Below are 19,317 nucleotides of genomic sequence, written 5' to 3'. Positions count from 1 at the left end.
ATTTACATTCTCCCAGTCCCGTAGATTCTCAACGCTTCCTCTCATTCCTTTCCACCTTCCCTATGCTTTCCCCCTTTCGGCAGTCTCTCTCCCCTTCCCCTCATGCTCTCCTCTTCGCTCATACACTCTTCCCTTTCCCTCATTCCTCGTCTCGCACATCTTCCCTTTTCCCCTTGCTCTCTCCTCTTCCCCCACACTCTCTCCCCATCCCCTCGTGCTCTCATCTTCCCCACACACTCTCTGCCTTCCCCTCGCTCCCTCCCCTTCTTCCCCTCTCCCTTAACCTCTTTTCTTTTCCACCTCTCTCTAGCCAGTATTTACCATTTTCTCCCACCGTCTCACTATTCTTTTCAAACTTGGTGGTGGCCTGCAGTGTGGGTTTTGTCTCATCACTTGAGCAAAAACAATTGGGAACGCTCTGTACAATTACTCTGGGAGTGATCCTTACCCTGCTGAATAAACAGCGACTCTGTACAGTTACACTGGGAGTGATCCTTACCCTGCTGGATAAACAGTGTCTCTGTACAGTTACACTGGGAGTGATCGTTACCCTTCTGAATAAACAGTGTCTCTGTACAGTTACACTGGGAGTGACCCTTACCCTGCTGAATAAACAGTGACTCTGTACAGGTACACTGGGAGTGATCCTTACCCTGCTGAATAAACAAGTGACTCTGTACAGTTACAGTGAGTGATCCTTACCCTTCTGATTAAACAGTGACTCTGTACAGTTACATTGGGAGTAACCCTTACCCTGTTGAATAAACCGTGACTCTGTACAGTTACACAGTGAGTAACCCTTACCGTGCTCAATAAACAGTGACTCTGTACAGTTACACAGTAATTATCCCTCACAGCTTGAGGTAAAAGCAAGTGATGATGCAGGATTTTCTTTGGCCAGCGAGGCTGTAATCTGAAGTTGCCAGCTTTGGTTCCGTTGCCCCGAGCCATTGAGTGGACCGTGCAGATTCGGGAGCGGCTCCGTGCTCCGGACTCTAGCTGCCAAATCCCAAGCGGAAAAGCTGATGCTCAATCGTGAAAATTGTTGCCAAGGAATCCCAGTCTTAATAAAGAGCCAACACGTTAAGTGGATGGGGGGAGGGGGAGGCGGAGGTGGTGGGGGTGAAGAGAACATTGCTCCATTGTTAGGGTTTCCAGGAGGGTGTATTTTATCCCCCCCTCCCACTTTGTTCAATTCTGCAACGGGCACTCAAAGTGGCTGGAGGCGTTACTGGACAGGAGGGTTCAATGACCTTCAGAGCCGGCTCCGACACAACCCGCTTCGTGCAGCAGTCAACAGGTGAGGGAAGGTTTCGTCTTCGGATAGGACAGCAGGCGGGGGAAGAGACACCTCTATTTCTTTTGGGCCTTGTTATAAAACGAGACGGGCGCGCGTCGTGAGCTGGCGTGTTGGATGTGCCTGAACCGAGCCAGTTCCATTCGCCATATCCCAGTGACAACCCCACCACCCCACCAACCGCCCTCCCCCCCATCTTCACCCCCCGCCCCCCAATCATTGAGGATGACTTCAATCCACGATAGAAATCGCCTCAGGTGTTGTGTAAACTGCTCTTAACCGTAAGTTGGCGTGCTCCCTTTCGGTGCTTTCAGTCATTGACAATCGGTCGTCAGAGTCTCCTTGGAAGGCCACAAAATTTGCCATCTCCTCTTGGCTTCGTTGGCTCCCAGTTGGCAGTGCCAACCTATTGCCACACGCCATCCCGTTGCTTGCTGGTCTTTGCACGCTCGAAGAACATGAAATCCTGAGAAGGGATGAAAGGGAATTGCAGTTAGGTGGATAGACCGCAGAAGCCGGGGTTGTTCTCCTTGGAGCAGAGCAGGCTAAGAGGAGATTTATTAGAGGCGCTCAAAATCATGAAGGGTTTAAATAGAGTAAATAAAGAGAGACTGTTTCCAATGGCTGATGGGTCGATCACCAGGGGGCACAGATTTAAGGTGATTGGCAAAAAAAACAGAGGCGACATGAGGAAAAACTTTTTTGCGCAGCGAGTGGTCAGGATTTGGAACGCGCTGCCCGATGGGGCGGTGGATACAGATTCAATAGTAGCCTTCAAAAGGGAATTGAATAAATACTTGAAGGAGAAAAAATTGCAGGGATATGGGGAAAGAGCGGGGGAGTGGGACTAACTGGATTGCTCTTCGAAAGAGCCAGCGCAGACTGGATGGGTCGAATGGCCTCCTTCTGTACTGTACTGTCCTATGACTCTATGAATAGCGCACCGTTTGCCCGCAGACTCCCGACACCTCTGATCTCCATAGAACCACAGGAACTTATGACACAGGAGGAGTCTCCACCCATGGACAGGACTGTGTGTGTCTGAGACACGGGGCATTGTGCGGGGGGCGGAGGGGTCAGTGTGTGTCTGAGACACGGGGCACTGTGCGGAGGGCGGAGGGGTCAGTGTGTGTCTGAGACACGGGGCACTGTGCGGGGGGCGGAGGGGTCAGTGTGTGTCTGAGACACGGGGCACTGTGCGGAGGGCGGAGGGGTCAGTGTGTGTCTGAGACACGGGGCACTGTGCGGAGGGCGGAGGGGTCAGTGTGTGTCTGAGACACGGGGCACTGTGCGGGGGGCGGAGGGGTCAGTGTGTGTCTGAGACACGGGGCACTGTGCGGGGGGCGGAGGGGTCAGTGTGTGTCTGAGACACGGGGCACTGTGCGGGGGGGTGGAGGGGTCAGTGTGTGTCTGAGACACGGGGCACTGTGCGGGGGGGGTGGACGGGTCAGTGTGTGTCTGAGAGACGGGGCACTGTGCGGGGGGTGGAGGGGTCAGTGTGTGTCTGAGACACGGGGCACTGTGCGGAGGGTGGGGGGGTCAGTGTGTGTCTGAGAGAGAAGGCACTGTGCGGGGGGCGGAGGGGTCAGTGTGTGTCTGAGACACGGGGCACTGTGCGGGGGGCGGAGGGGTCAGTCTGTGTCAGAGACACGGGACACTGTGCGGAGGGCGGAGGGGTCAGTGTGTGTCTGAGACACGGGGCACTGTGCGGGGGGCGGAGGGGTCAGTGTGTGTCTGAGACACGGGGCACTGTGCGGGGGGCGGAGGGGTCAGTGTGTGTCTGAGACACGGGGCACTGTGCGGGGGGCGGAGGGGTCACTGTGTGTCTGAGACACGGGGCACTGTGCGGAGGGCGGAGGGGTCAGTGTGTGTCTGAGACACGGGGCACTGTGCGGGGGGCGGAGGGGTCAGTGTGTGTCTGAGACACGGGGCACTGTGCGGGGGGGCGGAGGGGTCAGTGTGTGTCTGAGACACGGGGCACTGTGCGGAGGGTGGGGGGTCAGTGCGTGTCTGAGACACGGGGCACTGTGCGGGCGGCGGAGGGGTCAGTGTGTGTCTGAGACACGGGGCACTGTGCGGGGGGCGGAGGGGTCAGTGTGTGTCTGAGACACGGGGCACTGTGCGGGGGGCGGAGGGGTCAGTGTGTGTCTGAGACACGGGGCACTGTGCGGGGGGGTGGACGGGTCAGTGTGTGTCTGAGAGACGGGGCACTGTGCGGGGGGTGGAGGGGTCAGTGTGTGTCTGAGACACGGGGCACTGTGCGGGGGGCGGAGGGGTCAGTCTGTGTCTGAGACACGGGGCACTGTGCGGGGGGCGGAGGGGTCAGTGTGTGTCTGAGACACGGGGCACTGTGCGGAGGGCGGAGGGGTCAGTGTGTGTCTGAGACACGGGGCACTGTGCGGGGGGCGGAGGGGTCAGTGTGTGTCTGAGACACGGGGCACTGTGCGGGGGGCGGAGGGGTCACTGTGTGTCTGAGACACGGGGCACTGTGCGGGGGGCGGAGGGGTCACTGTGTGTCTGAGACACGGGGCACTGTGCGGAGGGCGGAGGGGTCAGTGTGTGTCTGAGACACGGGGCACTGTGCGGGGGGTGGAGGGGTCAGTGTGTGTCTGAGACACGGGACACTGTGCGGAGGGCGGAGGGGTCAGTGTGTGTCTGAGACACGGGGCACTGTGCGGGGGGTGGAGGGGTCACTGTGTGTCTGAGACACGGGGCACTGTGCGGGGGGCGGAGGGGTCAGTGTGTGTCTGAGACACGGGGCACTGTGCGGGGGGCGGAGGGGTCAGTGTGTGTCTGAGACACGGGGCACTGTGCGGGGGGCGGAGGGGTCAGTGTGTGTCTGAGACACGGGGCACTGTGCGGGGGGCGGAGGGGTCACTGTGTGTCTGAGACACGGGGCACTGTGCGGGGGGCGGAGGGGTCACTGTGTGTCTGAGACACGGGGCACTGTGCGGAGGGCGGAGGGGTCAGTGTGTGTCTGAGACACGGGGCACTGTGCGGGGGGTGGAGGGGTCAGTGTGTGTCTGAGACACGGGACACTGTGCGGAGGGCGGAGGGGTCAGTGTGTGTCTGAGACACGGGGCACTGTGCGGGGGGTGGAGGGGTCACTGTGTGTCTGAGACACGGGGCACTGTGCGGGGGGCGGAGGGGTCAGTGTGTGTCTGAGACACGGGGCACTGTGCGGGGGGCGGAGGGGTCAGTGTGTGTCTGAGACACGGGGCACTGTGCGGGGGGCGGAGGGGTCAGTGTGTGTCTGAGGCATGGGGCACTGTGTGGAGGGCGGAGGGGTCAGTCTGTGTCAGAGACACGGGACACTGTGCGGAGGGCGGAGGGGTCAGTGTGTGTCTGAGACACGGGGCACTGTGCGGGGGGCGGAGGGGTCAGTGTGTGTCTGAGACACGGGGCACTGTCCGGGGGGCGGAGGGGTCAGTGTGTGTCTGAGGCATGGGGCACTGTGTGGAGGGCGGAGGGGTCAGTGTGTGTCTGAGACACGGGGCACTGTGCGGGGGGCGGAGGGGTCAGTGTGTGTCTGAGACAAGGTGCACTGTGCGGAGGGCGGAGGGGTCAGTCTGTGTCAGAGACACGGGGCACTGTGCGGGGGGGGTGGAGGGGTCAGTGTGTGTCTGAGACACAGGGCACTGTGCGGAGGGCGGAGGGGTCAGTGTGTGTCTGAGACACGGGGCACTGTGCGGGGGGCGGAGGGGTCAGTGTGTGTCTGAGACACGGGGCACTGTGCGGGGGGCGGAGGGGTCAGTGTGTGTCTGAGACACGAGGCACTGTGCGGGGGGCGGAGGGGTCAGTGTGTGTCTGAGAGACGGGGCACTGTGCGGAGGGTGGGGGGGTCAGTGCGTGTCTGAGACACGAGGCACTGTGCGGGGGGGTGGAGGGGTCAGTGTGTGTCTGAGACACGGGGCACTATGCTGGGGGCGGAGGGGTCAGTGTGTGTCTGAGACACGGGACACTGTGCGGAGGGCGGAGGGGTCAGTGTGTGTCTGAGACACGGGGCACTGTGCGGGGGGTGGAGGGGTCAGTGTGTGTCTGAGACACGGGGCACTGTGCGGGGGGCGGAGGGGTCAGTGTGTGTCTGAGACACGGGGCACTGTGCGGGGGGCGGAGGGGTCAGTGTGTGTCTGAGAGACGGGGCACTGTGCGGAGGGTGGAGGGGTCAGTGTGTGTCTGAGACACGGGGCACTGTGCGGGGGGCGGAGGGGTCAGTGTGTGTCTGAGACACGGGGCACTGTGCGGGGGGGGTGGACGGGTCAGTGTGTGTCTGAGAGACGGGGCACTGTGCGGAGGGTGGAGGGGTCAGTGTGTGTCTGAGACACGGGGCACTGTGCGGGGGGCGGAGGGGTCAGTGTGTGTCTGAGACACGGGGCACTGTGCGGGCGGCGGAGGGGTCAGTTTGTGTCAGAGACACGGGGCACTGTGCGGGGGGCGGAGGGGTCAGTGTGTGTCTGAGAGACAGGGCACTGTGCGGAGGGTGGGGGGGTCAGTGTGTGTCTGAGACACGAGGCATTGTGCGGCGGGCGGCGGGGTCAGTGTGTGTCTGAGACACGGGGCACTGTGCGGGCGGCGGAGGGGTCAGTGCGTGTCTGAGACACGAGGCATTGTGCGGCGGGCGGCGGGGTCAGTGTGTGTCTGAGAGACGGGGCACTGTGCGGAGGGTGGAGGGGTCAGTGTGTGTCTGAGACATGTGGCACTGTGCGGGGGCTGGAGGGGTCAGTGTGTGTCAGAGACAATGGGGCACTGTGCGGAGGGGGTGTCAGTGTGTGTCTGAGACACGAGGCACTGTGCGAGGGATGGAGGAGTCAGTGTGCAATGTTCCCTCTCATTTCTTATCGTGAGTGGTCCCTTTAATCGGCTGCGCTGCCCATTCATATTTTCGCACGTGCGCGGTTTCTTCCATGTAAAAGCCAGTGAGTGGCCTGCGCAGGACCTCCAGTCCATTGCCTGGCTGCGTGGCTTAGCGGGAACACTGCACGTGCGTGCCTTGGAGTGAACACTGCGCCAAGGATATCGAAGCTGGTACCTCCTGTATCTCAGACGGGCACCGAGGGCGTACGCGCCCTGTGTGTCCCCTTACGGTACGTGCGGACACATGCGTCCTTGCCACTCTGGGCTCGGGCTGGCCTCGCGTGCTTGGGTTTGCGCGGTACTTACGATGAGGAAGCACGCTCCCATCAGCGCCGCCTTCATCTTCACGTCGAGGTTCATGGGGAACTGGACTCCGAAGTTATCGGCGTCTGTCAGCGCTTCCTTCAGCAGCCCACTCCACTGCTTACTGATCCGCCCAATGTTCCGAGACTCATCCGGAGGCTTTACCTGCAACCGCAGAACGAGCGAGCAGTGGTGAGGGTTCACTCGAAGTCTGCCCATCATCCAGTAACGGGAACGCACAGAGCACACCCCACCATAGAGTCGTCCCTTACAGGGAGCTTTCCAATATATCCCACGCCCCTCACTGTAACACTCTCGGATATACCCCACGCCCCTCACTGTAATACTCTCGGATATACCCCACACCCCTCACTGTAACACTCTCTGATATACCCCACACCCCTCACTGTAACACTCTCGGATATACCCCACACCCCTCACTGTAATACTCTCGGATATACCCCACGCCCCTCACTGTAACACTCTCTGATATATCCCACGCCCCTCACTGTAACACTCTCTGATATATCCCACACCCCTCACTGTAACACTCTCTGATATATCCCACACCCCTCACTGTAACACTCTCTGATATACCCCACACACTCACTGTAACACTCTCTGATATACCCCACACACTCACTGTAACACTCTCTGATATATCCCAAGCCCCTCACTGTAACACTCTCTGATATACCCCACACCCCTCACTGTAACACTCTCTGATATACCCCACACCCCTCACTGTAACACTCACTGATATACCCCACACCCCTCACTGTAACACTCTCTGATATACCCCACACCCCTCACTGTAACACTCTCTGATATACCCCACACCCCTCACTGTAATACTCTCGGATATACCCCACACCCCTCACTGCAACACTCTGATATACACCACACCCCTCACTGTAACACTCTCTGATATATCCCACACCCCTCACTGCAACACTCTCTGATATACCCCACACCCCTCACTGTAACACTCTGATATACCCCACACACTCACTGTAACACTCTCTGATATACCCCACACCCCTCACTGTAACACTCTCTGATATACCCCACACACTCACTGTAACACTCTCTGATATACCCCACACCCCTCACTGTAACACTCTCTGATATACCCACACCCCTCACTGTAACACTCTCTGATATACCCCACACCCCTCACTGTAACACTCTCTGATATATCCCACGCCCCTCACTGTAATACTCTCGGATATACCCCACACCCCTCACTGTAACACTCTCTGATATACCCCACACACTCACTGTAACACTCTCTGATATACCCCACACACTCACTGTAACACTCTCTGATATACCCCACACACTCACTGTAACACTCTCTGATATACCCCACACCCCTCACTGTAACACTCTCTGATATTCCCCACACCTCACTGTAACACTCTCTGATATACCCCACACCCCTCACTGTAACACTCTCTGATATTCCCCACACCTCACTGTAACACTCTCTGATATACCCCACACCCCTCACTGTAACACTCTCTGATATACCCCACACCCCTCACTGTAACACTCTCTGATATACCCCACAGCCCTCACTGTAACACTCTTTGATATACCCCACACCCCTCACTGTGACACTCTTTGATATACCCCACACCCCTCACTGTGACACTCTCTGATATACCCCACACCCCTCACTGTAACCCTCTCTGATATACCCCACACCCCTCACTGTCACACTCTGATATACCCCACACCCCTCACTGTGACACACTCTGATATACACCACACCCCTCACTGTAACCCTCTCTGATATACCCCACACCCCTCACTGTCACACTCTGATATACCCCACACCCCTCACTGTAACACTCTCTGATATACCCCACACCCCTCACTCTAACAATCTGATATATTCCACACACCTCACTGTAACACACTCTGATATACCCCACACCCCTCACTGTAACACTGTCTGATATACCCCACACCCCTCACTGTGACACTCTCTGATATACCCCACACCCCTCACTGTAACACTCTCTGATATACCCCACATCCCTCACTGTAACTCTGATATACCCCACACCCCTGACTCAAACACTCTGATATACTCCACACCCCTCACTGTAATACTCTCTGATATATCCCACACCCCTCACTGTAACACTCTCTGATATACCCCACACCCTTCACTGTAACATGCTCTGATATACCCCACACACCTCACTGTAACACTCACTGATATACCCCACACCCCTCACTGTAACACTCTCTGATATACCCCACACCCCTCACTGTAACACTCTGATATACCCCACACCCCTCACTGTAACACTCTCTGACATACCCCACACCCCTCACTGTAACACTCTCTGATATACCCCACATCCCTCACTGTAACTCTCTGATATACCCCACACCCCTGACTCAAACACTCTGATATACCCCACAGCCTTCACTGTAACACTCTGATATACCCCACACCCCTCACTGTAACACTTTCTGATAAAGCTCACCCCACACTGTAACACTTTGATTTATCCCACACCCCTCACTGTAACACTCCCTGATATACTCCACACCCCTCACTGTAACACTCTCTGATATACCCCCACACCCCTCACTGTAACACACTCTGATATACCCCACACCCCTCACTGTAACACTCTTTGATATACCCCACACCCCTCACTGTGACACTCTCTGATATACCCCACACCCCTCACTGTAACCCTCTCTGATATATCCCACACCTCTCACTGTAACACTCACGGATATACCCCACACCCTTCACTGTAACACTCTCTGATATACCCCATGCCCCTCACTGTAACACTCTCTGATATACTCCACACCCCTCACTGTAACACTCTCTGATATACCCCACACCCCTCACTGGAACACTCTCTGATATACCCCACACCCCTCACTGTAACACTCTCTGATATACCCTGCACCCCTCACTAACACTCTCTCATATACCCCACAGCCTTCACTGTAACACTCTCTGATATACCCCACACCCCTCATTGTAACACACTCTGATATACCCCACACCCCTCACTGTAACACTCTCTGATATACCCCCACACCCCTCATTGTAACCCACTCCGATATACCCCACACCCCTCACTGTGACACTCTCGGATATACCCCACACCCCTTACCATAACACTCTCCGATATACGCACACTCTTCACTGTAACACTCTCCGATATACCCCACACCACTCACTGTAACACTCTCTGATATACCCCACACCCCTCACTGTAACATTCTCCGATATACCCCACACCCCTCACTGTAACACTCTGATATACCTCACACCCCTCACTGTAACCCTCTCTGATATACCCCACACCCCTCACTGTAACACTCTCTGATATACCCCACACCCCTTACTGTAACCCTCTCTGATATACCCCACACCCCTCAATGTAACACTCTCTGATATACCCCACACCCTTCACTGTAACATGCTCTGATATACCCCACACACCTCACTGTAACACTCACTGATATACCCCACACCCCTCACTGTAACACTCTCTGATATACCCCACACCCCTCACTGTAACATACTCTGATATACCCCACACCCCTCACTGTAACATTCTGATATACCCCACACCCCTCACTGTAACACTCTCTGATATACCCCACACCCCTCACTGTAACATTCTGATATACCCCACACCCCTCACTGGAACACTCTCTGATATACCCCACACCCCTCACTGTAACACTCTCTGATATACCCCCACACCCCTCACTGTAACACTCCCTGATATACCCCACACCACTCACTGTAACACTCTCTGATATACCGCACACCCCTCACTGTAACACTCTCTGATATACCCCACACTCCTCACTGTAACACTCTGATATACCCCACACCCCTCACTGTGACACTCTCTGATATACCCCACACCCCTCACTGTAACACTCTCTGATATATCCCACACCCCTCACTGTAACACACTCTGATATACCCCACACCCCTCACTGTAACACTCTGGTATACCGCACAACCCTCACTGTAACACTCTCTGATATATCCCACACCCCTCACTGTAACACTCTCTGATATACCCCACACCCCTCACTCTAACAATCTGATATATTCCACACCCCTCACTGTAACACTGTCTGATATATCCCACACCCCTCACTGTAACACACTCTGATATACCCCACACCCCTCACTGTAACACTCTGGTATACCGCACAACCCTCACTGTAACACTCTCTGATATACCCCACACCCCTCACTGTAACACTCTGTGATATACCCCACACCCCTCACTGTAACACTGTCTGATATACCCCACACCCCTCACTGTGACACTCTCTGATATACCCCACACCCCTCACTGTAACGCTCTCTGATATACTCCACACCCCTCACTAACACTCTCTGATATACCCCACACCCCTCACTGTAACACTCTCTGATATACCCCACACCCCTCACTGTAACACTCTCTGATATACCCCACACCCCTCACTGTAACACTGTCTGATATACCCCACACCCCTCACTGTGACACTCTCTGATATACCCCACACCCCTCACTGTGACACTCTCTGATATACCCCACACCCCTCACTGTAACGCTCTCTGATATACTCCACACCCCTCACTAACACTCTCTGATATACCCCACACCCCTCACTGTAACACTCTCTGATATACCCCACACCCCTCACTGTAACACTCTCTGATATACCCCACACCCCTCGCTGTAACACTCTCTGATATACCCCACACCCCTCACTGTAACACTCTCCGATATACCCCACACCCCTCACTGTAACACTGTCTGATATACCCCACACCCCTCACTGTGACAACCTCTGATATACCCCACACCCCTCACTGTGACAACCTCTGACAGCTTGTTCTGTCTCTCCCTCCCGGTGCACCGTTCAGCTCCCAACGCTCCCGGGCTCGCTGCCGCTCCTGACTCCTCCCCACCCTGCCCAGACCTACCTCGAAGGCGATGTCCCCGCAGCAGTGGCAGGCAAAGCAGGGCCCCACGATCCTCAGGACCGTCTGTCTCTCCACGTTCTGGACGGAGAACTTGGGCAGGAAGGGGTGCCAGGTCTGCTTCACGTAGCCTATGGTGGTCCCGGGCGGTGACTGCACCTCCAGCTGCGGGAAAAGAAAGAGGCCACGAGCGGTGAAAACGGGCCACGCTCGAACGGCTTCACTTTAATCAGGCACATCCTTCCTAAAAGGCCTCAGGACCCCAGGGCGGAGTTGGGGGTGTTGGGGCAGTGGGCAGGAGGAACAGCCATGTTGCCTTCTTGCGGTCGCCATCTTGCCACCCCTCTGGAAATTGCGCACCTGCGGGTGGAGCTCTGTTGTGATTCCCCCCCGGGTCGAATAGCCCCACCAACACCGTCTGGGGTCACAATCCATGATTGGCCTCTCCTTTCTGAGCAGAACCGTGGTATCGTTAACATCCATCTAAACAGGCCCTTGACTCAGAGTTAAACCGCTGGGGCGTGGTTACGGAATCACAGAATCACACAGCACAGAACAAGGCCAATCGGCCCATCGTGCCTGTGCCGACCCTGTTGAAAGAGCTCTCCAATGAAGTCCCACCGCCCCCCTGCTCTTTCCCCACAGCCCAGCACATTTTTTCCTCTTCAAGTATTTATCCAATTCCCCTTTTGAAAATTACTATTAAATCCGCTGCCACCGCCATTTGAGGCAGCGGATTTCAGATCGTAACCACTCGCTTCGTAAAAAAATAATTCTCCACCTCTCCATCTCAATTCCTTTGCCGATTATCTTAAATCTGCGTCCTCTGGTGACCGACCCTCCTGCCAGTGGAAACCGTTTCTCCTTATCCCGGGGCCAATATTTATCCCTCAACTAACATCACTAAAAACAGATGGTCTGGTCATTAGCACATTGCTGTTTGTGGGATCTTGCTGTGCGCAAATTGGCTGCCGCGTTTCCTACATTACAACAGCGACTCCACTCCAAAAAGTACTTCGTTGGCTGTAAAGCGCTTTGGGACGTCCGGTGGTCGTGAAAGGCGCTATAGGAATGCAAGTCTTTCTTTCTTATCTCTATTCAATCGAAAGCCTTCGTGATTCTGAACACCTCGATTAAATCTCCCCTTAACCTTCTCAGTTCTAAGGAGAATAATCCCAGTGCCTGGGCCAACATTTACACCTCAGGCAACACCACAATAAACTGACTAACTGGCAAGGCAGCTGTGGATCCCTGCCCCAGCATGAGTCAGGACAAAGAGCTTTTGGTTTTTTTGAAAAAGAAAATTGATTAAGGACTCTCGACAGCGAGAAACATGTATCTGCTGCACCTGCCCTGTGTGCCTTCCGACAAAACTATGGTCCCTCGGGAACGCTGATTATCTTGGCCTGCAATCGAGGCCGGCCTTGAGTTCGCCCCACACCCCCCAGTTCCAAGGCCGAGGCTGTTGCCGTGGCCCATCAGAGGGACTTCAGCTGTTCCTGCTCGAGGGAGGGGACTGAAATTGAGCCCATGAGTCACACGTAGGCCCCACCTAGCAACCGGCTCCGAAGGAATGTCATGACAGGCCGCCTGCCTCTAATTTAAAGAAAAAGAAAAGACTTGCATTTCTCTAGCGCCTTTTCATGACCACCGGACGTCCCAAAGCGCTGTACAGCCAATGAAGCACTTTTTGAGGTGTGGTCACTGTAGGAAACGTGGCAGCCAATTTGGGCACAGCAAGCTCCCACAAACAGCAATGTGCTAATGACCAGATCGTTTGTTTTTTAGTGATGTTGATCGAGGGATAAAATTGACCCAAGACATCAGGGAGAATTCGCCCTGCTCTTCTTCGAAATAGTGGCCGTGGGATCTTTTACGTCCACCCGAGAGGGCAGACGGGGCCTCGGTTTAACGTCTCATCCGAAAGACGGCACCTCCGACAGTGCAGCACTCCCTCAGTACTGGCACTGGGAGTGTCAGTCTAGATTTTTGTGCTCAAGTCTCTGGAGTGGGACTCGAACCCACAACCTTCTGACTCAGAGGCAATTAAAACCATTAAAAAAAAATGTTTAAGAGTCATAGGCATTATAGTTCAACACAGGTCTTGTGCGTTTCAGATTCTGGATGGTCAATATTTTTGAAAATAGATCTACACTTACTAATAGGCGCAGATGACTAAACTGTAAAATCACATTAATACTGCCCTGCTACTGTTTTTTTTTGTTATTCTGCTCTAGTACCACAAATTGCCAAATGCACCCAGACTTCCATCAGCTGTACTGAAAAATGTCTTAATTGAGTTGTAAACACATTGGGTGTGACACTGAGCCATGGCTGACACTTTCAATCAGGTTTGGTCGTGGCCTTTACAACCTTCCGGACTCAATATTGAGTTCAACAATTTCAGTTCATATATTTTTACAGGAACTCTCGTTTAAACGGCACCTAAATATCCGGAATTCTCTATTAACCGGCAAAATTCTTTCTCCGAAAACACCACCTCAATAACCGGCAATGTTGCTGAGTCCGAGTCTCCCGCGGTGGCCGAGTTAGTCAATGGGGGTAGTTCTCCAAACTGCTTCTTGGCGTTGTCGGAAGTCGGAACACCTCAATACCCCTGTAACAGGAGTCTGACTCTCCCGCGCTGCCGGTAGTCTCTTCTGATCCTCCATTTTACAGGGGTACTGTGTGTCTCCCACGCTGCCGGTAGTCTCTTCTGATCCCCCATTTTACAGGGGTATTGTGTGTCTCCCACGCTGCCGGTAGTCTCTTCCGATCCGCCATTTTACAGGGGTACTGTGTGTCTCCCACGCTGCCGGTAGTCTCTTCCGATCCGCCATTTTACAGGGGTACTGTGTGTCTCCCACGCTGCCGGTAGTCTCTTCCGATCCCCCATTTTACAGGGGTACTGTGTGTCTCCCGCGCTGCCGGTAGTCTCTTCCGATCCGCCATTTTACAGGGGTACTGTGTGTCTCCCACGCTGCCGGTAGTCTCTTCTGATCCACCATTTTACAGGGGTACTGTGTGTCTCCCGCGCTGCCGGTAGTCTCTTCTGATCCCCCATTTTACAGGGGTACTGTGTGTCTCCCGCGCTGCCAGTAGTCTCTTCTGATCCGCCATTTTACAGGGGTACTGTGTGTCTCCCACGCTGCCGGTAGTCTCTTCTGATCCGCCATTTTACAGGGGTACTGTGTGTCTCCCACGCTGTCGGTAGTCTCTTCTGATCCGCCATTTTACAGGGGTACTGTGTGTCTCCCACGCTGTCGGTAGTCTCTTCTGATCCGCCATTTTACAGGGGTACTGTGTGTCTCCCGCGCTGCCGGTAGCCTCTTCTGATCCCCCATTTTACAGGGGTACTGTGTGTCTCCCACGCTGCTGGCAGTCATTGCATTGCATTACCCTCAACTTGGCAGTACTGTACTTAATCAAGCATCTTCCACCATCCATTTAACACCACTTTCTGTAGGTGAGTACCCAATTACTGTATACTGCACATTTCTTGATTTTTTAAAATTTTTCTTTGTTAAAAATAGCCTCGGTAGATAACCCTCTCCGTCATCCGGAATTTTTGATCAACTGGCAACACGCTGGTCCCGTCGGTGCCGGTTACCAAAGAGTTTCCTGTATATATTTTTTATCCACACCTTTGGTTTGTGCCTTTTCCTTTTCCTTTTCCTTCTCTCCCACATGGCAGCTGTCTCTCACTCTGCCAGCGCATTTCACACTTCATCTAGAGCCATCTTTTGTCTCTTTACCTGTCCTATTACCATCTCGTCTCGCCTTGAATATCTCTTAATGTCTCACCTCTCAGACCTCCCCTTTGTTCTTTCATCCCCTCCCCCATTTCCCAGCCCCCAAACTGGCCTTTTAATCTGTTTCATTTCCTGCCTTTTTTTTCTCAGTTCTGACGAAGGGTTTCGACCTGAAACGTTGACTCTATTTTCTCTCCACGGATGTTGCCTGGCCTGCTGAGTTTTTCCAGCATTTTCTGTTGTTATTTCGGATTTCCAGCATCCGCAGTATTTTGCTATCGTATTCACAGAATCACAGAAACCCCACAGTGCAGATAGAGGCCATTTCGGCCCATCGAGCCTGCACCGACACATATCCCACCCGATCCCCGTAACCCCTACACCAACACATATCCCACCCTATCCCCGTAACCCCACGTATTTAATCCCCCTAACACTAAGGGTCAATTTATCATAGCCAATCATCCTAACCCGCACATCTTTGGACTGTGGGAAGAAACCGGAGCAAACCCACGCAAACACGGGGAGAATGTGCAAACTCCACACAGACAGTCACCCGAGGCCGGATTCGAACTCGGGTCCCTGGCGCTGTGAGGCAACAGTGCTAACCACTATGCCACCGTGCTGCCGGGCACCGTATTGGTCGTGGCCACGTAGTGATCAGGTAGGAGAGAAGAATATTCAACTGATAAAGGAGCAGCGAGGTTGGGGGGGTCAGGGGGAAGCGCCTTTGATCCGAATCAGTTGACAGATCCTGGAGGGTGAACACTGTCCAGTGTCCACTTGGAGCGAGTCTTGCCTTGTGCTCGTAGGCTTCCATTTTTAGCCCAGTTCAGTTAAGGTGGTCAACCCTCCAGGATTTTCCTGGCCTCTCCAGGAATTGAAGATTAATCTCCGGGACACTGCAGCGAGTAAAAACCCGGGAGAAAAATTCATAGGGTCGTTAACAGAAATTGTGGTTTTTTTAAAATTTTCTTTGTACACTTTTGGGGATTTTTTGCTTAAAAATATTGGAGATGATGGGGGGAAAAATTCGGTCGCGCCCCCTTTGAGGCGCTAACTTCACCACTTTTAGCGCCCCGAAAAATTTAGCGCCCCTGCACCCGAAATTTAATTTAATAAAATTTAATAAATTTATTAAATTTATTAATAAATTTAATAAAAAAATAAAAAAGGAGGCGGGGCGTTACTGGAAGCGCTTCCCCCACCCCCTTGGGGTGCTCCCATGGAATATCGCGGCGCTACGTGCAACAGCGCCACCCGCGTCGGCACGTAGCGCCACGGTACTGCCAGCCTCCCTCCCTTGATTAAAGGGGAGGGGCACCGGGGCCTGCTGGCCCACCAGGGAGCGGGGTGCCAGCAAAAGAGTCCGGCACTCAGGAAGAGGAGGCCAGAGGGGGCAGGTGCTGGCAGGTGGCCCAAAAAAAATGGCCGCCCGGCAGCTGCGCTTTAATTCGCGCCGCCCCAGCCGCAAGGCCATTCCCCCCCCCCCCCGACCCTGTCGGACATAGCGTCCGGCGGTAGGTCAAGGAGCGCGAGTCAAGTTTGCAGCCAGGGCGCGAGCGGGGCACTGCGCACAGCGATGATGTCACCGCCGGAGGCGCAGCGCCACAGGGCGCTACCGGCTACCACTAACGTCCTGCTGAATTTCGCGGGAGGCACTAACGTGAGGCACAAAGCAACTGAATTTTTCCCTCGATGTGTCTTGTTTGATAATCGCTCCCGTGAAGTGCCTTGGGGCGTCTTTCCCACATCAAAGGCGCTATATAAATGCAAGTTTACTATTGAGGTCGCATGTTTGTAACTGGCTATGTAAACATGTCACGCTGCAATGACACCCTCCCACCAGTGGTGGCGCTACTACAAAAATAAGCTACCGCCCCAATTGCTTGCGATTTCAGGCGAACGGATGGAGCCTTTACGCGCTACCACTGCAGTGCGCTATTCCTAGGCCGCGCGTTGCACCCACCTCTTGGAGGCAGCAAGGGAACCAGCAGCTGACGCACTTGAACGGGCGCACCAGGTGGATGACCTCCCGGTCGGTGTTGTCCATCAGTTTCATGTGGAAGTAGCGCAGGGAGCCGCAGCAGTTCCGCGTGCAACAGTCGCTCTTCTCCTTGGCGCTGTAGATCTTCTGGCCCATGCTGTTCTTGATCACGTACTTGTTCTTGGTCTCGAAGCGGAAGAGGGCTGGAAGCGTGCACGTCAGAACCGTTAAAGGGGACCTGCCTCCTCACCGCCATCATTAAAGGGACCCTGCCCCCAGGAGTTTAACCCTATTATTAAAGGGACCCTGTCCCCAGGAGTTTAACCCTATCATTAAAGGGACCCTGTCCCCAGGAGTTTAACCCTATTATTACAGGGACCCTGCCCCCAGGAGTTTAACCTTATCATTAAAGGGACCCTGTCCCCAGGAGTTTAACCCTATCATTAAAGGGACCCTGTCCCCAGGAGTTTAACCCTATTATTACAGGGACCCTGTCCCCAGGAGTTTAACCCTATTATTACAGGGACCCTGTCCCCAGGAGTTTAACCTTATCATTAAAGGGACCCTGTCCCCAGTAGTTTAACCCTATCATTAAAGGGACCCTGTCCCCACAGTCTCACCCCATCATTAAAGGGACCCTGTCCCCACAGTCTCACCCCATCATTAAAGGGACCCTGTCCGCAGGGGTCTAACCCCATCATTAAAGGGACCCTGTCCCCAGGGGTCTTACCCCATCATTAAAGGGGCCCTGTCCCCAGGGGTCTAACCTTATCATTAAAGGGACCCTGTCCCCAGGGGTCTAACCCCATCATTAAAGGGACCCTTTCCCCATGGTCTAACCCCATCATTAAAGGGACCCTGTCCCCACAGTCTCACCCCATCATTAAAGGTAACAACCCATGGCAATGACAGAGTGACGGACAGAGATTCCCTACCCCTCCCCGCTTTCCTCCAACTCCGCTGACTCTGTGCGAGGGAAAGGTCCCCTCCTCCTTGCTTGCTCTCCTCTAACCGAGAGGCGACTGAGAGACTGTTGCTGACCGAGGGCTGGGTAGCTAGGGAGGTTAACCAGAGTGGGCCCCGGGGAGAGCGGGGGCGGGGGGGAGGGGAGGCCCAGTAGTCTGAATCGTTTGGCTTGGTCAGCTTACCTTCCACCACCTCCACCTTCTGATGGATCAGCACTTGGTCGATCTACGGACAAAACAGAAGACAGTTGAGCTCGCCGCTCCGCGAACGGGAATCCTCGAAACAGCGTGCGCCTACCCGCCTCGCAGCCAAGCGGGTTTGCAACGACCCCACCTGTTCCCCAGGCGTGGCCTTACGGGTGGGCGACTGTGGTCAAGAGGGTCTGACATTGACGGCGTCGACATCTGCGAAGAACTTGGTCACCTCCAAAGTCAGCTTCCAGCGGACTGTCGAGCTCAAGAAGAGCAAACTTAAAGGTTCAAGAGCACATTCCCAAATGCATGGATTGTACTCAGGACCCCGTTAACCCTGTCCGTATCGGGGGTGATGGAGAGCACTCAGGACCCCGTTAACCCTGTCCGTATCGGGGGTGATGGAGAGCACTCAGGACCCCGTTAACCCTGTCCGTATCACTGGCGATGGAGAGCACTCAGGATCCTGTTAACCCTGCCCGTATCACTGGCGATGGAGAGCACTCAGGATCCTGTTAACCCTGCCCGTATCACTGGCGATGGAGAGCACTCAGGATCCTGTTAACCCTGTCCGTATCACTGGCGATGGAGAGCACTCAGGATCCTGTTAACCCTGCCCGTATCACTGGCGATGGAGAGCACTCAGGATCCCTATCAGTGGCGATGGAGAGCACTCAGGATCCTGTTAACCCTGCCCGTATCACAGGCGATGGAGAGCACTCAGGATCCTGTTAACCCTGCCCGTATCACAGGCGATGGAGAGCACTCAGGATCCTGTTAACCGTGCCCGTATCACTGGCGATGGAGAGCACTCAGGATCCTATTAACCGTGCCCAACAAGAGCAGGCCAGAGGCTGGGTATTCTGCGGCGAGTGTCTCACCTCCTGACTCCCCAAAGCCTTTCCACCATCTACAAGGCACAAGTCAGGAGTGTGATGGAATACTCTCCACTTGCCTGGATGAGTGCAGCTCCAACAACACTCAAG

The 19,317-nt window shown here is 54.7% G+C and overlaps 1 protein-coding gene across 1 annotated transcript in view; it reads right to left on the bottom strand.

Moving 5' to 3' along the window:
- Nucleotides 1-1,507: 1,507 nt before the first annotated feature.
- The window catches only part of LOC147090613 (phospholipid scramblase 2-like), a 49,866-nt gene continuing 32,056 nt past the window's right edge, over nt 1,508-19,317 (bottom strand). Inside the window, exons 4-8 of the mRNA XM_085977381.1 lie at nt 18,323-18,365; nt 17,157-17,377; nt 11,439-11,600; nt 6,458-6,619; nt 1,508-1,763 (exon numbers count right to left, since the gene is read on the bottom strand). Of these exons, the coding sequence (XP_085833507.1) occupies nt 1,704-1,763; nt 6,458-6,619; nt 11,439-11,600; nt 17,157-17,377; nt 18,323-18,365 (648 nt within the window). The 3' untranslated portion in view covers nt 1,508-1,703. The remainder of the gene's footprint in view (nt 1,764-6,457; nt 6,620-11,438; nt 11,601-17,156; nt 17,378-18,322; nt 18,366-19,317) is intronic.

Source organism: Somniosus microcephalus, unplaced genomic scaffold, assembly GCF_052327205.1.
Source record: "Somniosus microcephalus isolate GS21.2 unplaced genomic scaffold, FLI_Smic_1.0 unresolved_chr4, whole genome shotgun sequence".
Lineage (NCBI taxonomy): Eukaryota > Metazoa > Chordata > Chondrichthyes > Squaliformes > Somniosidae > Somniosus > Somniosus microcephalus.
This window is presented reverse-complemented; position numbering and strand designations above follow the sequence as displayed.